The sequence below is a fragment of the Myxine glutinosa genome, chromosome 3 (assembly GCF_964187855.1).
Source record: "Myxine glutinosa chromosome 3, kmMyxGlut1.1, whole genome shotgun sequence".
NCBI classification, from domain to species: Eukaryota; Metazoa; Chordata; class Myxini; order Myxiniformes; family Myxinidae; genus Myxine; species Myxine glutinosa.
The window spans coordinates 35326458-35347608 of NC_136263.1; the positions used below are offsets into that span (position 1 = coordinate 35326458).

The 21151-nt window shown below is 47.9% G+C and overlaps 1 protein-coding gene across 1 annotated transcript in view; it reads right to left on the bottom strand.

The window, feature by feature from the left end:
- LOC137417057 (uncharacterized) overlaps positions 1 to 21151 on the bottom strand; it is a 293573-nt gene that overhangs the window by 1611 nt on the left and 270811 nt on the right. The window contains exons 17-18 of the mRNA XM_068102807.2: positions 20321 to 20364; positions 19637 to 19758 (exon numbers count right to left, since the gene is read on the bottom strand). Coding sequence (XP_067958908.2) covers positions 19637 to 19758; positions 20321 to 20364 — 166 coding nt within the window. The remainder of the gene's footprint in view (positions 1 to 19636; positions 19759 to 20320; positions 20365 to 21151) is intronic.

The window sequence follows — 21151 nt, forward strand, 5'->3', positions numbered from 1 at the left end:
GCACAACTTCAATGCAAGCCCACTATTATGATACAAGAACATATTGGAAGGCAAAGTGGTCTTTGAGATTCCACATTGACAAAATTGAGCGATGACAAAAAAACGCATTTTCTTTTTCAGACCGCCATTTGATCTTGCCCTTAAAGCCCAGAGGGGTATGATGCAAATTAAGCGTACATGAGCTTTGCTCGAGGCGATTTCGTTCTGATCAGACAAACCTTAGTCGAGTTCGGTTAACAATGTTAAAATGTCTACAATTGGGTCATGACCTGAAATTAGGTCAAGGTCAAGGTCGCAGCGGGCTCCGAGATACAGCTCGGAAATTGATACATTTCAGAAATTGGGAGTGCAGGAATCTATAATAATAAAAGAGTGTGTGTATGTATATATGACTATATGTATGTATGTATGAATGAATGAATGAATGAATGAATATATATATATATACACATACATACATACATACATACATACATACATACATACATACATACATACGTACATACATATATATATACATACATATATATACACACACACATACAGACTTGGCATTTAATATGGAATATTTTTTTCTTCCTGACTTGGGTTTACTTTCTTAACTCAGTATATCAATCTGGTGAGTTTCTTTTACACTTTGGTGATTTATTTGTTAAAAGAACCATGTCACTGATTGTCTGTCGCAGCAAGAAGTCAACAGCAGGATTATATCACAGGTGGCGTGGCAAAATGTACGGACAGGTGCATTTGATGATTGGCTTCACAGTCGGGTATACAAGGGTTGTTGCGTTCTGTATTAGTGGAAAACAACTGCTGCACATTTCCAAAAGTTATTGCCGCTTCCTCTGGAGATGGTACGTCAACTCGACAATGCTGTTTGTCAAGGAGTGGTGGCTTTACGAAATTACGGCATGAAACAGCGTGCTATTGCTTGGCAGTATGGCATCACTCAAGGTCAGGTGTCAAAGATCCTGAAACGAAATGCTCAGAGGGGTGTCCCTACTCCAATACCGAGGCCAGGACGTCCCCACAGAACCACAAGGAGGGATGATCGCCAGCCGCAATGGCCATACCAAGTCAGCTAATCGGCTTAGGGCTGAGTGACAGCAACTGACAAATGTGCCTGTATCCAGAAGGCTAGTCAACCAACGACTGGTTCAAGCAGGCTATCGTGCCAGGCGTCCCCTGAGAAAGCCACGCCTGACCAGACAACACCGCCAGCGCCGATTGCAGTGGGCCAGAGAGCACCGTCAATGGCAGCCAGGACACTGGAATCACGTGATCTTCAGTGACGAGTCTAGATTTCTGGTCTATCGTCGAGATGGCCGCGTCTGAGTGCGCAGACAAGTGCATGAAGCCTACAACAAAGATTGTATAGTGCCAAGAGTCCAAGCTGGAGGTGGTCGGGTGACCGTTTGGGCTGCTTTTCATGCAGGGGGCAAAACTGACCTGGTTGTAATGAATGGAAACCTGAACCAGTTCAAGTACAGGGCCATTCTGGAAGAAACATTGCTTCCATTTGCTCGTGCAGCCTTTCGAGGAAACTTTGTCTTCCAAGATGACAATGCACGGCCTCATCGTGCTCGCAGGATCCAACACTTTCTTACTGACCGTGGTGTAGAGCATATGGAGTGGCCTGCCATGTCCCCGGATATGAATCCGATAGAGAAGTTGTGGGCAGAATTAACGCGTCAAATCGACCACTTGGACCAGCAGCCGACCTCTGTGCGTGAATTGCAGCAGGCTATTGTCACTGCATGGCAAGCGATTCCTGTCCAAACCTTGGCAAATCTCGTGAACAGCATGCCTCAACATGTACGTGCTCTCCTGTATGCTCGTGGGGGTCACACAAAGTACTGAACTGTAATTTTACTGTCCGTAATCACAGTCGTAATTTAACTTTTGTTTTTGTTAGAATTTTTTTTGGCTAATGTGCAAAATAAAGAGATACTTCTGGAAAACGTACAGAAGTTTAACACAGTACTGTCCATGAATTGAGTTCGATATCTGTTTCCATCACTTTCAAGGATCAATTTAATTGTTTCGAAATGTCAAATGTGGTTTTTGTTTCTTTTAAAGGTCACATTAACAAAATCTCGAATAATTTCAACATAATTCCAATGAACTTTTGGTTCTAAGACATCTTGAAAAGTAAGGTCACCCCCACAAAAAAAATATTCCATATTAAATGCCAAGTCTGTATATATATATATAATTATATATACTAGCAGAAGTACCCGGCATTGCCGGTCGGGGGAGGGGAGAGGAGGGGGAAGGGGAGGGGAAGGGAACGGGGGGGAGGGGGGGAGGGGAGAAGAGGGGGGAGGGGGAGGGGGAGGGGGGGAGGAGGGGGAAGGGTAGGGGGGAGTGGGAGGGGGGAGGGGGAAAAGGGAGGGGGAGGGGGAAAAGGGGGGGAGGGGGAAAAGGGGGGGGGAGGGGGAAAATGGAGGGGGAAGGGGAAAAGGGAGGGGGAGGGGGAAAAGGGAGGGGGAGGGGAGAAGGTAGGGTGGAGGGGGAAGGGAGGGGGAGGGGAGGACGGAGGGGGGAGGGGGAAGGGGGAGGGAAGGGGAGGGCCAGTCAACAATGACGTTGCAGTTCTCATGGTCGGAGAGCAGCACAACAATCGCGACATCGTCCTGCATCTTCGCAACAGCACGAAGCGGATTTTGGGGACTCACCGATCCTGTGACGCCCTCCAGTACTGGCGTTGCCGGGCGGGGGAAGGGAGACCCGTACATTCCCAACCCGTACATTCGCCCTCTCGACTCAAGCTCACTCGGACAAAAGCCTCGCACAAATTACACTGTGAAGGCCCAATGGCCATGTCTATGCCACAAATCAAGTACGTGAGTGAGTCGGGCGCACTGAATTGAAAATATATAGAACGCTCATACTCCGTGAAAAGTGAAGCCGCCGTGTCGCCATCTTGGTTAGCACGACTCGACCAACTCGCTTCGCGGATCTCGTTTGTTTTGAACATGTGAATTACGTGCGAACGCATAACTGTGAGTTTATGGCGGCAAGGAACATCACGTGATCGCTCTGAGCGAATCAGCGCGCTGCTCTGCCACCTGCTCAGATTCCGTGTCTAATATTCCTCGCTGAAATGCGCTGAGGTAAATATGAATAAAAAATATGGATCTCGTAAAGATGAAAGAAAAAAAAACATATGTGGTGTGAATGGCAATGTTCCTCGCTGAAATGTGAAAAAAGCAATCGCTTTTCGCTCTGAAATACGTGCGAACGCGTAACTGAGTTTATGGCGGCAAGGAACATCACGTGATCGCTCTGAGCGAATCAGCACGCTGCTCTGCCACCGCCTCAGATTCCGTGCATAATATTCCTCGCTGAAATGCGCTGAGGTAAAAATATGGTAAAAAAATATTATGAAATAATTTTTTTTAGGTCGGCCATGTTCTTCCCAGGCTCAATGGCCATGTCTATGCCAAATATCAAGCACGTGAGCCTCTCAGTTTAGGAGTCTATCGGTAACATTACACACACACACACAAACTGTTTTATATATAATATATAGATATATATATATATATATATATATGTATGTATGTTGTATGACGTATGTATGTATGTATGTATGTATGAATGTATGTATGTGTGTATTGTTGTGGATTTGAGAATTGTTGTAAATATCACCCTCTGTAAGTGTAAGTAATTCTTGTAAATATCTCCGTGTTGTGTGTAAAGGTCAAAGGTCGTCCTCTTAGTTACTCCATATACACACACGCAGGCCACCATATACCCTTTTAAATAGTTATTTCTTTATTCTATGTGAGTTTAAGGCTCTGTTTCCCATTAGTTGACACTCCATTGCACCAAATTCAAATAAGATAGAATCCCCTGAAATATCCCCATGGCCTCCGAAACCTGCCAGCAAGGCGGCATTCGCCGCTGCTGCTTTGGGGTTGTGTTCTTCGCCGCAAGACTCCATTAGCCATGAGGTAATCTTGGAGAAAAGGGGGGAGGAGCCACCTTACGGGCATAGCCCGCACCTCGTCATCAAGGGTGGAGCCCCGAACGACCAACCACAGGCTCGGTGGGTATGGCTTGGTAAGGCGTGGCATAAAACCCGCGGCGGACTCCCCCACGGCAGATGCAGGAGATGCGTGGACCAAGGAGAAGCGTGAAAGAGCACATGGGTGGGAGAGAGCACGAACCAAGCGTTCCATGGTGAGGTGCGACCGAAAACGCTGCTTCCACCGAGTCCCTACCGCACGGAGCCCTGACGCGCTGCTGTGAACCAACCTGCCGGTGCGCGGTGTACAGCCAAATACTTGGAGCTGCCGGCTCCTCGCTTCCCGCCCGGAGTGGACCTGCTCGCCGTGTCCTGTGATTCCACCTGCTCATCCCTCCAGCCGTTCCTGCCTTCACGCCCCGTGTAAGTCTGATTGTCGTCCGTCTTCTGTGTTGTCCTGGGGTTTAAGTAAGTCTGTATAAGCTAGTGTTGCACTGTGTCTTCTGGTCCTTCCATCCTTTCTGTCTTTATTTTCGTATCCTTCCTTCTCCTTGGTTCTTTTGACTTGTACATAATTAGTAGTAATAAATCCTGTTATTTCCTACTTTTGCCTTCTTCTTCTTCTTCTTCTTCACATCCGTTTCGTCCTTGTCTTTTCCCTCATTGAATACCTGTGGCGCGATTTTGGCCAACGTTTCAGGATCGGGTTTAGTCTTTGGTAATGGCTCGAACGTCGTGTTGCTAACACCGCTCGGCAATTATAACATCTAAAACCGGGGTTCGAGCGGGAGTCCCTCCCCTGCTCGCGGTCAGGAGTGGCACTCAGGTCCTTGGGACTTTTCGAAGACCAAATACCCTGGCTGCTCCCGACCGGGAGGAGGGTTGGGACCCCCAGGACCACGTCGGTCAGTCATAGACGAGGGGATTAATCCCCCCTAGATAAGGGGAGCAAGAGGCCGACGTTGGGATCCGTAACAGTATGTATGTATGTATGTATGTATGTATGTATGTATGTTCAGTCACGTGAAAAAGTAAGTACACCCCATGTAAAGTTTTGACTTTTTCAACATATTTCAACATACAGCTATTTGATCTTCATTTCAACAATATTGATAGATAAAGGTGATATAATATAACAAATATCATGAAACATTTACATTTTGTAGTCCATTGTATAATTTTAAAAAACATAAATGCAAATTTCACATGTGGAAAAAGTAAGTACACCCTTGGCTCTAATAGGTGGTATTGCCCCCTTTGGCAGAAACAACCTCAAGTAGGTGTTTCTTATAACTGTCTACCAGTCTCTGACATCGACATGGGGTGTACTTACTTTTTCACGTGACTGTATGTGTCTCCTCCATAACTCCAAAGCCATGAAGCCTAGCAGCCCAAAACTTTGCATGCATACGAAGAGACTCCAAGGGGATACATGATTGAAAACTGGGTGTTTGGATATCTTTATACACCCATTTTGAAGATAATTAACTCATCTCATCATGAAAAAACAAAAACAGGCTTATCATTAGTCAGCCTGCTGTCACTTTGCTGGGGTCTTAAGATGCCATTTTGTTTCGGCGTACTCAAAAAGCCTTAGCGATTTTCCATAATGACCTCTCAAGGACTAATTCAGGTATACTCTTGTGGAAGCAAAATTCATTTGCGTACTTAATTTGTGTAAATCAAGTGGATTTCCCTGAGCTTCGACCTTGCCATTGCAATCACGTAAACTTAATGAATACATATATTAATCAGTGTTAACTGCATTCTATGAAAATATAACAATTCTTTAGGCTCGCGTTCGAGGCAGGCATTCAGCTTGAACTATGATGCCAGCTAGTTTTATAACCGAGCAACAAAGTAAGCTCGATTAGAGAATACAAGGATATGGTCCTCCCAGGAAGAGGAACGACAGACGTGCTTTTTATTGTGAGGCAGTTGCGGGAGAAGTACATGGAGAAGAGGAAGAAGTTGTTTCTTGGGTTTGTTGATCTGGAGAAAGCATTCGATAGGGTGCCACGTGAAGTAGTGACATGGGCATTGAGGAAGTTAGGAGTGGAGGAATGGTTGATCAGAATAGTGATGGCAATGTACAAAAGAGCGCGCACAGCTGTAAGGACGAAGGACGGGAACAGTGGTGAGTTTGAGGTGAAGGTGGGAGTGCATCAGGGGTCGGTACTAAGTCCACTACTATTTGTAGCTGTGATGGAGGTGCTGGCTCGGAACGTAAAGGAGGGTTTACCGTGGGAGTTGTTGTATGCAGATGATCTGGTGTTGATTGCAGAAAGTATGGATGGACTGAAGGAGAAGATGAACAAGTGGAAGGAATGTATGGAGATGAAAGGTCTGAAGGTGAATATCGGAAAAACAAAGGTGATGGCAAGTGGTAAAGCATGTGGTGAGGTGGAAAGAACTGGGAAGTGGCCATGTGCTATGTGCAGGAAGGGTGTCGGAGTGAACTCAATTCAATGTACAATGTGCGCTGAGTGGGTTCATCAAAAATGTAGTGGTTTGAGAGGATCATTAACCAGTGTGGCAACTACATTCAACTGTAAGGTGTGCACAGAGGGAGCTGCAGATGGAGGAAATGTTGAGTTGGATCTTGGAGACGGCGTGAAGCTGGAAGGTGTGAAAACATTTTGTTACCTAGGAGACATGCTGAATGGAGGTGGATCAGACTCGGCAACGGTTGCTGGAGTGAGATGTGCATGGAAGAAGTTTCGGGAACTGAGTGGCGTGCTGACGAGGAGGGGAGTGTCGTTGAAGCTGAAGGGAAAGGTGTATGCTGCATGTGTGAGAAGTGTTATGATTTATGGGAGCGAGACATGGGTAATGAATGTAGAGCAGCAACGAAGGCTGGAAAGGGTGGAAATGCGAATGGTTCGGTGGATGTGTGGAGTATCGTTGAGAGAGAGGAAGCCAAATGATGAATTGCGAAAGATGAATGGAATAGAGCCTGTGATGGATGTTGTGAAGAGAAACAGTTTGAGATGGTTTGGTCATGTGTTGATGAAGGATGAAAGTGACTGGTTGAGAAGAGTGATGGAAATGAATGTGGAAGGAAGTAGAGGACGGGGAAGACCGAGAAAGACTTGGCTAAAGATGGTCGAAGAATAAATGCGGGCCAGGGGGTTAACAAGGGGAGATGCAGAAAATAGGGCAAAATGGAGAACATTGTCATGGGGACCGCAAGGCTAACCCCCGCTCTTGCAGGGAAAATGGCCTTTTAAAATGCCTGTTGTTGTTGTTGTTGGTCCCTTGTTAGCCTGATATTGTATAAATAGTATACTTTTTATATGATACGACTTTTCATACGATACCTATATACACATGTATATTAAAAATAAAAAAGATTTAACATATAGAACTTGTAACAATGATGTGTGCTGAACTTTTGCAACCCTGTTTTCTGCAGCAGGGAGATTGAGAAACAGAACCGATATCTTCATGCACGCTAGGAATGCTATCTGTAAGAACAGTAGGCTCTGTAAAATAGTTAGAAATCGGTTTCTCTTCATGACTTGACATATGTGGCCGAGAGAGGTGAAGATAATGAAGAAAAAGCTGACCCAAGGAGTTGAAGAATCACGCAATGCTTGTTATCTCTTTAAACCTCATTTGAACTGTCTTTTCATCTCTGACCATAAATAGCCATGCCACAGCAACCTCGGGGAGAACTTGGCTCATTTCTTGTCTGAATGTGTGTAGAATGTAGCGTGGTGATTTCATTTTATTCGTGTAACTTGAAATTGAAGTGTATTCTGTAAATACCTTTGGTACCAGTGAATCAAGTACTCCCATGTGTCATTAAATCAGCTTATTGTCTTCTGAACGAGTTTGGACCTTGATTTATGAGTCTTGTCAAATCATTCAAGGCTAAGTTAATAGCTTAAAAATCCACAACACTCTATAATCGAAATAAGATTTTGGATTTGAGGACCAGAGCATGTGGACTAATGAAGTGTTGAAATCTTGAGTGACATCTGAAAATTTACAAAAATTTAACATTCTACTAACTCAGTGTATTTACGTATTTACTTCAAGCAAGCAAGGCTGTAATTCTTCCTCCATATTACAAATTGCTAAAGCATTAGACTTAACTTAACCAGCCTGGTGTTGGCTTAGCGGTTAGGGTGCCAGCTTGGGATCCTAGGATCCTGGGTTCGAATCCCGGTCGATCGCTAAATTAACACCAGGGGGGTTGACTCAGCCTGTCATCCTTCCGAGGTCGGCAAATATGAGTACCAGCTTGCTGGGATGAATGATCCCGGTGTGTACCCCGGTTTAGAATAGGTACACCGTATCCCTGTGCATCGGAAGAGGCAACTAAGGGTTTGCGTCAGGAAGGGCATCCGGCCATAAAACATTGCCTCAAACAGGGAACCGTGATTGTCATGGGGCCCGCAAGGCTAACCCCCACTCTAGCGGGGGAAATGGCCTTAAAACGATCATTCATTAGACTTAACTTTTTCTACTGTTTGGAGAATTATATTGAGCGAAGAAAAGAAAAAGCAATGTGCCAAAAGTGTAACTTCATCAAGTGTGGGAAAGTCTCAATGGACTTCCTACTGTTAGTCTTCGATATATATATATATATATATATATATATATATATATATTGACTATATATATATATATATATATATATATACATATATATATATATATATATATATATATATATATATATATATATATATATATATCCCCTATATATATTGACTATATATATATAGTCAATAAAAGTGAAGCTTATACTTTAGTGATAAATATTTGATTAAATCTGCATAATGGATTATAGAAATTGCGTGTTTGCTGTGTTTAGAAATAAGGCTAACATTGATCGTCTATGCAAGGAAAGAGATACAATCTTTGACAGGGTATTGAAATGTGCAAAAGGCAAATGGAGCTATTTTCAACAGACAAGAACAGATAGAGCCTCCGGGAGGCGCCATGCTGGGAAAAAAAAACAAGTCTGCACTTCTTCATCTTATGATACTTATCCTCAATGGTCAGAGGTGTAATGATAAACTGATGCCTTACTGAGTCCATGGCGCCAGTCTGTCTGCAAAACCCGTGACCTTTCCATTCCTCAATCTGACTCCTGAGACAGCAGGAGATTTATTTTGTGTCCCAAACTTGCGATAAAAAGGAACTGCATTCAACCACTCGCCAGAAGATTGGCTCGACACGTTGTGTTGGAATCTGTGAGTGTATATGTCGGTGTAGTATTGTTAAACTTTGTTGTAATCCTTGTATCCGAGTGAATCTTCCTCAGAGAATCCAGGGAGTGGGAATTTTCCGGGATGCTGGGTGGGATGCCGGGGGTCGGGATGCCGGGTGGGAATCTTCCTCGGAGTGGGAATTTGGTATTGAACAGCAAAGCGAGCTTGTTAAAGCGCAGCTTGCTCAGCGAAAACGCAAGCCCCAGGAGACCATCGGGGAGCTTGCCCACGACATTCGCCGCGCAGTGGGGATTGCACACGCGGACATGGAAGCGAGTTCCCAGGAAAGCCTGGCACTGGATCACTTTATCCAGGCCCTTCCGGATCTGGAGCTCCGACAACAGCTCGCCATGTGGCGCCCGCAGACCATGAGTCAGGCGGCCGACGCTGCAGCCCGTTGGGAAGCAGCGAGGCCCCTGGCCCGGGGAGGCGAGCGCCACGCAGTGGCGGTGCATCAGGTAGGGCCCATGATGGGGGCCCTAACCTGGAGAGCATGGTTCGGAGGCTGGTGGATCGGCGCCTAGCGGGACCTGGACCATGGCAGGCGGCTCCAGCGGTGGCACCCGGTAGTCCACGACAGAGTACCCCAATTCGGACATACAGGGGGGGAAATTTGGAATACCGGAGGCAAGCACCATTACCAGGTGAGGTGTTATAACTGTGCTCGGCTGGGTCACTGTGCGTGGGAGTGCAGAGCTCCGCGCCGGGACATTCCCCGCCAGCCGATGCCCTCAACTCCGCCCAGTATAGATCGGCCTAGCCGACCTCAGACACCCCCCCGCCAGGGCCCGGGAAACTAGAACGTGCCGGGCATGCAGGGCGGTGTTCGGCAGTAGGGGATGGAGAGGAGCCCTCATTGACGCGACAGGTCATTCATTGTGGCCAAATTGGAACCGGTAGTTTAACAATTCGGTGCAAAATTGCCGGCGTGGGGGTAGACGCCGTTGTGGACACGGGAGCCAGCGCCACGATCATCAGCCCCGTGATCCTTAATTCGAGTGCAGACGGCTGGGGTAAAATCCAGCGTCTGGAGAATGATATTTTGCAGTTGGCTACCGGGGTAACGGCTCCGATCATAGGGCGTGGTTTTGTGACCCTCAAGTTGGGATCGGTAAAGAAAGAGATCGAGGTTTGGGTGGCGGAGGTGTGCGACCCATGCTTAATAGGGTTGGATTTGTTGACTGCCAGCGGTTGTAAAATCGACTTGAGCCGGGGGATCCTGCAAGTGGGAGTGGAAGAGCTACCATTGGAGGGGGTGAGCACGGCCGAGAGGGTGGAGCTGGAGGCTCCTGAGGCCGTGACCATCCCTCCGGGGGCCGAGGCCAGAGTGCCGGCCCGATGGTCAGCTCGCCCAACATGGCAGGAGTCCTGCGGCCTGGTCGAACGGGTGGCAGCGCGATCCATACCTGGTTTAATCGTGGGCCGCACCCTCGTAAAAACAGACGGGCCGGTGGTGGCCGTCCGAGTAATTAATATTAGCACAGAACCACGCACTATAGTGAGGGGCACGAAGGTAGCTGGCTGCACCCCAGTTAGAGAAGTCGCGTCAGTGAGGGGCGAGAACGTCCAGCCGAGCCGGCCCCAGGGGGAGCCTTCAATAAGTAGTAGGAATTGGCCCGATCCCATTTGCGAGATGGTAAATCGTAGTCGCGTAGAGTTGGGAGGTACCCAGAGGGAGGCCTTACACAAACTGGTTGGGTCCCATTTGGACCTCTTCTCCTTGTCCACCGAGGATATTGGACGTACGGGCCTGGTGAAACATCAGATCCACACCGGTGAGGCCCGGCCTATTCATCAGGCCGCCCGACGGCTCCCTTGGAGCAAGAGGGCGGAAGCTGACGAGCAGGTTGAAAAAATGCTCGACGAAGGCGTGATCGAGCCCTCGGGAAGTCCCTGGATGTCACCTGTTGTGCTGGTTAAAAAGAAAGATGGGACCACGCGGTTCTGCGTGGACTATCGCCAGCTAAACAACGTGACACTCAAGGACTCATATCCCCTGCCAAGAATTGATGACACCCTTGATGCCGTTGCAGGCTCAAATTGGTTCACAACTTTGGACCTCAAGAGTGGGTATTGGCAGGTGGAGATGGATCGGACAGGGAAGGAGAAAACAGCATTTTCAACAGGTAAGGGGCTGTATCAGTTCACTGTGATGCCGTTTGGTTTGTGTAACGCCCCCGCCACCTTTGAGCGATTAATGGAACATGTACTAGGTGGCATGCCATGGCAATCATGCCTGGTATACCTGGATGATGTCCTAGTACATGCCAAGACTTTCCCCCAGGCTTTAGCTAATTTGGACCAGGTGTTCGGGTGCCTCAGACAGGCAGGTTTGAAGCTGAACCCGAGTAAGTGCACCTTGTTTGCAAGAGAGGTGGCCTATCTAGGTCACGTTATCGGTCGCGAGGGGGTAAAAACAGACCCAGGCAAAATTACAGCGGTAGAGGAGTGGCCCGCACCACGTACCATCAAGGAGGTGCGGGGATTTTTGGGACTCTGCTCCTACTACCGGCGCTTTGTGGCGAAATTTGCGGAGTTGGCCCGTCCCCTCCACCGGCTTACGGAGAAGGGGACGCGATTTAATTGGACAAGGGAGTGCCAAGAGGCCTTCCTAAAATTGAAGGGTGTTTGACATCCGCACCCCTTCTAGCTTACCCCACTAGTGACGGGACATTTACCCTGGACACGGATGCGAGCCAGGAAGGATTGGGCGCAGTTTTGTCTCAGACACAGGAGGGCGTGGAGAGAGTGATTGGTTATTATAGTCGGGCCTTAAGTAGGCCCGAACGAAATTATTGTGTCACTCGCAAAGGGTTATTGGCTATGCTGGCTGCCATGAACCATTTCCACCCGTACCTGTACGGGCGGAAATTTTCGGTTCGAACTGACCATTCCTCCTTGCAATGGCTCCTTCGGTTCAAGGAACCGGAGGGCCAAATTGCAAGGTGGTTGGAAAAGTTGCAGCAGTACGATTTTGATGTGACCCATAGGGCCGGGAAGGCCCATGGTAATGCAGACGCACTCTCTCGGCGTCCTTGTCTGGGGGAAAACTGCAAATTTTGTATGAGACACGAGGAGAGGGAGCAATTGGGTGATTCTGCCCCGATTCTCGTCGTCCGGGCAACCCGGGTGAGAGGGCCAATTTTGCCACTAACCGCAGACGAGGAATTTGGAAATTTGGCATGGAGCACGGCCCAGCAGGAAGATCCCGTTCTGGGGCCGGTGTTCAAATGGGTCAAATTGGGGCAAAGACCAAAGGGGGAAGAGGTCACCCCCCTCGGGGCGCAAACAAAGGCGTATTGGGCTCAGTGGCAGACCCTGGAATTGAAAGGCAACATCCTGTATCGCAAGTGGGTGTAGGTTCCCTCTGATAGAACTTCCTGGCTGGTGATAGTCCCTGACAAACTTAAGATCGTAATATTACAACAGGTGCATGGTACCCGCTCCGGCGGCCATTTGGGCAGGACAAAGACAACATCTCGGGTCCGCCGGAGGTTCTATTGGGTTAATATGGGGCGAAACATACAGGACTGGTGTCGGAGATGCGACGCCTGATCTGCCAAAAAGGGACCAGCACGGAGGATGAGGGCCCCCCTTCAATTACACCAGGTGGGGGCCCCCCTTGAGCGGGTGGCTATGCATATTCTAGGACCGCTGCCCCGCACCCGCCAAGGTAATAAGTACATCCTCGTTGTAATGGACTATTTCACCAAGTGGCCGTAGGCCTACGCCCTCCACAACCAAGAAGCCGGGGTTGTGGCGCAGGCCTTCGTAGAAGGATTTGTATGTCGGCACGGGATTCCACAGGAGCTGCACACCGATCAGGGTCGAAATTTTGAAAGTCAATTACTAAAAGATGTGTGCAGACTCCTGTCAATTCGAAAAACCAGGACCACGCCCTTGCGGCCACAATCTGACGGGATGGTGGAAAGATTCAATCGAACATTGGTCCAACAACTGGCATTGTTCACCACCACCCGTCAGGATGACTGGGACGAACATCTCCCGTACTTGTTGATGGCCTACCGAACCAGCCAGCACGGGGCCACCGCATGCAGTCCAGCGTTGCTTATGTATGGGCGGGAGTTACGGGCTCCCGCCGACTTGCTATGCGGTCCCGTGCCAGACACCACGGATACACCGCCGAGGGAGGGTTACGCACGTCACCTGGAGGAAGGCATGGAGCGGGTCCATGCCTTCGCCCACCGCCAGCTCCATCTGGCGGGGGCCAAGATGAAGCGCAGGTACGACGACCGGAGCCAGGGGAGTCAGTACGCTCCGGGGATGAAGATTTGGTTCTTTAATCCCCGGAGGCGGAAGGGCAGGTGCCCAAAACTCACCTCCCCCTGGCAAGGCCCGGGGGTCGTCCTGTCGCACGTCTGTGACGTGGTCGTTAAGATCAAAATGGGGCCACGGGCCCTCCCTCGGATCGTCCATGCCGACCGGATAAGACCTTATGCCGGCGAGCAGGCGCCCTCGTGGATCGCCTCGGCTCTAGATGCCGAGGCAGGACCCAGTACCTCTTGCGACGGGGGCTCGTAGCATCAGAGGACTGGGGGGGGGGTGGTAGTGAGAGATACCCGATGTGATGGGATGGCAACTCTGTCATCCCTCACAGCGGGGGCAAAGGAGCACTAGTTATGGGGTTGGCAGTGAAAACTAGCCCGGGAGGGTTAGGATATCCTGTGTAGGGATCTAGAGAAGATGACCATAGGTAACGGTAAGTTTAAGTAGCGACTTTTGGACAAGTAGTGGGGACTTAGAGAGGGTAGTTGGATTATAATGACGAGGGAGCGCAATAATGTAAGGGGCGACGGGGAAGCGCGAGTTTTAGCAGGGCACCAGGTAGATTAGATGATGCCGAGTGAGTGAGTATTGATATCGGTGAAATGAGGAATTGCGGGGCAATGCTCGGGAAGGATGTGTGTGTGAGCGTGGGAAAATCTGGGTGCCTGAAGCAATGGTTTTAAGGATCGAAAGTGTATTGAGCGTGGAAGTGTATGGAGCAGTGAGTGAGGAACAATTGTGATTGCACAGGTGTGCAACTGAAAAGGTGTATTGAACAGGTGTATGAGTGAGTGATGGTGATGTGTGTTGTGTTGACCAAATGGTCCAGGGAGGAAGGAGGGTGCAGGAAGCGCCAGGTATAGGAGTGATTGCACAGGTGTGCAACTGCAGGTGTATGGAGAATGGTTGTGTGAAATACATGGAGTGTGGAATATATGGAGTATGGAATGGATGGTCGTGGAGTGAGTATGGTGGAAACTGTGGAGTGGAGTGGATGGTGCGAAGGTGTGAATGGGGGAAGAGTGAACCCCCATCACGAATACCCGGGGAGGGTAGCTTAAGCGTTAGGTAGAGGGTACAGGTAAATTGTGATTGGATATTGGCATCTCTGGTGCGGTGTGGAAGAATGGTGTTTGGATGGGTGCATTAGTGTCGTGGAAATGGCTGGGCGTGTGGCCTGTTAGTGTGTGTAGTTGGTTGAGCACTCCACCACTGTGAGGATGTCGGCCAGGTGAGGCCGCAGGTGGGCTCTGGGAGCCGGTAGAGTTGTGGATGGGGCCCGAGGATCCGGAGGACGGACCCGGGTAGCCCAGTGCCTGAGAGGGCACCAGGTGGGGAGAGCGCCAGAGGACCTTCCCCAGTTAGATAGGTTAGGGTGAGGAGCAGGTAAGCTCGGAGGCAACTGCAGTGGTGGAGGTGTGCAGGTGGGTAGACCTGCTGGGAGAGCCACACGACCCAGTCCTGAAATTGTGCGAAGGCACAGGGAGTTGAATCAGGGGAGTGAGACCCCAAATTGATAAGCACCACAGTTTGGTCAATGGGAATTGGTTTTTAGAACCCATAGAGTAAGACGGCCAATGGTTTGGCAGGGAAAGACCCCGGGTAGTGTAAAGTGTATTAAAGTCATGTAGAAGATAGTTAGGATTAAGAATCTCCTCGCACCATCTACATCCACTCACCTGAGGTAACAGGACTCCACACCATGCCATGTTTGATTATTTTTGCTGTGCAGATGTTTTGGATTGTGAGACGCATCATGACGTGGGTGTGACATTGTGCTTTGTGTTCCATCTCTCCCTCCTTATGAGGATTGATGATGAGTTGGTGATGGCAAATTTTGGTTCGAGGGATTGTGGGGACGAATTTGGTATAAGGGGAAATATGGGGAAGACGTGACGGTAGCGACGGATTTGTAATGTGTAAATTGTTGTATATATGGGGTAAGGGCAAGGGTAGAGTAGGTAACAGGGGGGGTGACGTACGGTAGGGACGAGATTTCTCACTTCGCTCTCCGTACGCACCTCGTCTTGCATTGCCTTGTTGATGTGTACCCTTGTGACCTTACCCCTCGCTCACCTGTCTTCTCCCCCCCCCCCCTTGTCTCCCACCCGAGGACTGTGCGCCACTGGGTGCCGAGGGGAGCGTGCAGGGGTCCGCCATGGTGTGCCCGAAACTCCCGCAACCAGCTGTCTGCATCGATGCACCACGTATGGACCACATGTCTGTGGCTGAGCACCACTCATGGACCCTACGGGTTGGGGCGTGGCCCCTCTGCTGGAACCGGCCACGATGGCCCGAGATCTTGCTGGCGGACCTTGGTCACAGGGCACCTATGCCACACAGGTGAACCACCCCTAGTCGGCCCTGTGGGCCATAAATAAAGAACAATGGACACGTTTTGTGCTTGCTTTTATTATTGCAAATAGGCCGCCAGCAAAGAAGTTGACAACATCTGGAAGAGCATTAGCCAGCAGAGGGAGCCGAAGAGCAAGACCACCAGCAGGGTTTGGTTATTTTTATTATTGAACTGTGGTGACTGTGCACCGATTGGTGCTTGATGGTGCTTTGGTGCATTTTGGTGCTTTCTGGTGCGTCGATGCAGCACAGGCTGTCTCCCCCCCCAAAAGAACAATCACAGGTCCTGGGTTGCATTTTGTAAATACAAGTAGTCACTGTAAATAATGCTCCCCCATCGTTCATGTTGTAGTTTGAAGACAATTCCGCAATTTGGTTAGCTGTGGGCGTGAGTCTGTTAGGCAGGGTGCAATGGAGCAGCGGGACATATTTATTTATGTTTTAAAACTGTCACACTCAGGGTCAGGTTAAATGTAGAGGGAACTACACCTACGTGCCACACTAAAGGTAAAAGTTTAATAGGCCCGGGACGTGCCTAAGAGGAGGAGGGTGCAGTGTTATGGATTTGAGAATTGCTGTGTTTTTTTTAATTGTAGTGTAATGAATTGTAAAATATCACCTTCCTTCCTCCATTTGTTGTGTATAAAGGTCAAAGGCCGTGCCCGTAGTTATTCCAAATACCACACGTAGCCAATCATAGATTTCCTCCTTGTTCAGTAGTTATCTCCTTATTATGTGTATTAGATTAAGGCTGTGTCTTCCATTAATTGACACTCCATTGCACCGAATTCAAATAAGGTAGATTCCCTTCCAAATCCCCTTTTGTCATCAATGGCCAACTGCATTGGGTGGTTTTCCGCATGCGGTTTTCTGCATTCGCCGCTGCTGCTTTATGGTTTTCGCCGCAAAACCTCCATTACGCACGCGGTCAAGTTGGGAAAGAAAGGTGCGTCTCCACCTCGTCATTGGAGGGTGGGGCCAGGAGAGCCCCTACAACCAACCAAGCACGAGGGGTTTGGCTTGAGAGGGCGGAGGAAGAGCGATCGGGGAGGTTCGAAAAGGTTAGAGGGTGTGGCCGATATAACCCGCAGCGGGACGCTCCCCACCTCAGATGAGTCCTGGGAAAGCACGCGACGTTCCCACGGCGGCACGAAGAGACGATTGAGGAAAGAGGGAGAGAGACGTGAGGGGGTGCCTGTATTGCGGCAATAGGCCGAGACCCTCTAGGCCCTATTGCCGGTCGGTGAGACGCGAAGCGGAGCTGTGTTTGCCGGGTTTTCGCCTCTACCCCAAAGCGTGGATCGGAGCGCGCGCTTGGAACCGGACCTTGACGCCACCATCTACCTGGACCCTCCTCTGCCGTCCCAAACGATTCCTGTCCTTCCATCCTTTTGTGTACGTGAGTTTGTTTTGTGTGTTCTGTCCTGGGTTATAAGTAAGTCTGTATAAGCTAGAAATTGCACTGTGTCCTTCTGGTCCGTCCCTCTTTCTGTCTTTATTTTCGTATCCTTCCTTCTCCTTGGTTACTTTTGACTTGTACATAATTAGTTAGTAATAAATTATATTTGTTCCTCCTTACTCTGCCTTCTTTCCTTTACATCCGTGTCGTCCTTGTCTTTTCCCAATTGAATACCTGTGGCACGATTTGGCCAACGTTTCGGAATCGGGTTAGTGAATTCTAATGACTCGAACTTCGGGTTGCTAAAAACCGCTCGGCAACTAGACCATCTAAAACCGGGGTTCGAGCGGGAGTCCCTCCCTTGCTTCACGGTCAGGAGTGGCACTCAGGTCCTTGGGACTTTTTGTAGACCAAATACCCTGGCTGCTCCCTGACCGGAAGGAGCGTTGGGACCCCCAGGACTCACGTCGGTCAGTCGCGGACAAGGGGATTAATCCCCCCTTCTTAAGGGGGAAAGGCCGACGTAGAGATCCGTAACAATATATATATATATATATATATATATATATATATATATATATATATATATATATATATATATATATATATATATATATATATATATATGTAGTCAATAAAAGTGAAGCTTATACTTTACTGATAAATATTTGATTAAATCTGCATAATGGATTATAGAAATTGCGTGTTTGCTGTGTTTAGAAATAAGGCTAACAGTGATCGTCCATGCAAGGAAAGAGATACAATCTTTGACAGGGTATTGAAATGTGCAAAAGGCAAATGGAGCTATTTTCAACAGACAAGAACAGATAGAGCCTCCGAGAGGTGCCATGCTGGGAAAAAAAACAAGTCTGCACTTCTTCATCTTATGTTACTTATCCTCAATGGTCAGAGGTGTAATGATAAACTGATGCCTTACTGAGTCCATGGCGCCAGTCTGTCTGCAAAACCCGTGACCTTTCCATTCCTCAATCTTACTCCTGAGACAGCAGGAGATTTATTTTGTGTCCCAAACTTGCGATAAAAAGGAACTGCATTCAACCACTCGCCAGAAGATTGGCTCGACACGTTGTGTTGGAATCTGTGAGTGTATATGTCGGTGTAGTATTGTTAAACTTTGTTGTAATCCTTGTATCCGAGTGAATCTTCCTTGGAGAATTAAATATTCAAAATTGTTCTTGGTGTGTGGACATTCAAATCGATACACTTCGTCAAGTGCAATGAAAATCATTCTGATAAAGGGATCATCGAATGCCTGATCTTCACTGTATACATTTTGGCAGGTGCAAGCCAGCTGGTCCTTATTTACCGTTTCATTGGGGTGATTGCTTGAGTGCTTAAGCCACTTAGCGAGCGCTCTACAAGCTGCTTGATAATGGAACACACCGATGTCTCACCATCCTCTTATCTTTCCATTTGCTTTATTTGTCTTTGTTTGTATATTTGTAATGACTTTGTTACTCAACTTTGAGTGCTATTCTTCTATGTTTGTTTGCTTGCAAGCCATGGCGTTACAGTCGACAGTGGTACTGTTTTCGGGCCGGGTGGAAGAGGCTGTATTTATTAGATTTAAATCTATATATATATTTTTAAACACAACACATTTTTTCACCTTTTTGTGTGATCTGCTTTCATTTAGGATGTTATTTAATTTCATTAGGAGTTTGGAGCTATGTTATCTTCTGTATATAAAAGTAAATGAGATGTTGGTTTGTTTGTTTGTGACGCTTCTCCTCTGAGCTCCCAAGGTTAATCACGACAAAACTTTATAGGATCACAATTTTTACCACGATACACCTTACGAGGGGGTTGAAAGTCATTTTCTCACAATTCATAACTTATAAAACACACGAACCACCACCTGTTGCAGGGAAGGAGTCCGGAGTGGGGTGGGGGGGGGGGGGGGGGGTGGAAGGAGGCAGGGGAGGTGGAGGAGGGCAGGAGGGGAAGGGGTGGTGTGGGAAGCGGGAGGGAGGGAGTGGGGTAGGAGGAGGTGGCAGGAGGGAGGGGTGGGAGTCCATAGGAAGCGGGTGAGGTGGGAGGAGGCAGGGAAGAGGGTGCGATGAGGGAGGGGAAGGGGTGGAAGGAGGGACCCAGCATTGTGTTACCTTTGCTCGTAAAAAAGAAAAAAACCTAAATGGTGGCTTAGTACTCCTGAGGCGGGGTTGGGTGTGGTCTAAGGAACTCTGGTGTACCATTAAAAATTGTGGCTGCTAATTGTAAAAACAAACCATAAAACAGCTATAACCTTCCACCTATTCTATAAAGGGAGGCTTAATAACAAACCTTAAATTAAGAGCAATGCTGCAACATCCTGCCTAATTTATCTTTGTCCCAATCTCTTCAATGAAATCGGATTTTCTCCATTTGCACTTTTACCTCTCATTTTCTTCCATGTTGACAGTTCTGCTTGTGAGCTGCTCTCTCAATAAGTTGATTTCCATTTTCAAGTCTACAAGCTTTGTCTGCTGCTCCACTATCACAGAGTTCAGGAAGTCAATCTGTTGGATGACGGACATGCAAGGATAAATCAACTTTCATTATACCATGTTGCATGAAGAATAGAGATGGAAGTGCCTGAACAATGGTGCAAATAAGAATAAGGGCACCACTGAAGAACAGTTGTGAAAGTGAACGAGGTAAAGGGAAATTTATATGTTGTGTGGGAGGGGGGAAGGGGGAGTGCAAAAGGGGGGAGGGATTATGTGAGTTTTGGGGGAGAAGTGGTTAAAAGTGGACACAAAATGCAGATAGCCCTTGAGCAAACTGAAAGGAATGAATGAAAAAGTCAAGTTTGAAAATTTACAAACCATCTCCTGAAAGAAGGAAAGAACAGGAAAGAGAAGAAAAAGGTTGAAGAAGGGAAGAGGACCAGAGAGAAAGCAAAGTTAATGACAAAAGCAATGATTCACAAAATCAGCAACCAAACAAAGCACATTGACAGCAGATGAGATAAAGATTTTAAAAAGCACAATCAAAAGAGGCGCAAAAACAAGGTTTAGGAAAATGGTGAGATTTGAGGGGCTGTGCCTTGAAAAAGAGGACAGCACTTGTTGAACTCACCTGTTTGCTGACTGTGTCATCTTCAGCAGCAGTCAAGGGCAGGTCTGGAAGAACATTTTTAAAAGTAATGAAGAATGGGATGACAAAAAGGACAAACTGTAAGAACACCAAAGCAAGACGTGACATTACCGTTCCAAATACCAAGCATTGATTGCTATCTCATAGATGTTATGGTATGGCATTGATTGAATTTCCAAGTACCTTATAATCACCATGTTATGGAGGCCACCGTGGTAGACACTGGGGACCCCATTGCTGTATCAAATACCCGTCTGTGATATTCCTCTTTAAAGAGGAAAGGAGCTTTTTTCTCTTCAATCTTTTTCACTCTTCAAAAACTTTTTTTATCGTCAATCTTATGTTTCCCTCCAAATCAAGACAGCTGTTCACCACCATCTCAGATCATCCCCAGTCCAAAACCATGATCCTTTCTACCCCTGTTAACATCCCTCCCCCCACCACCACCCCAAATCCTCCTCCTTCCAAATTTCCAGTTTTTCCTCCTTGAAGTTTACTTCTGTATCCATCTTGTCCACTTCATGCGTCCTTTCCTGCCCCCATTTCACACCACGTCCATTGTTTGTCCATGTGTCTCTATATTTTGTCCTTCAACTCCACTGTTGATGTCCCCCCCCCCTCGCCTCCTCTCTCTACCATTACATCCTGACCCGTTCAGTGTTCTAGCTGTTCCACGAGCATCGATTCTGAATACAAAAAAAAGAGGTTGAATTCAGACAGAGTCCGAATAAATTTCCCACACCCTGATTTCCAACAGTCATCTTCCATTAACCTTTCCAACAGTTGTGGACGAGTTATGACTAAACTAGGTGG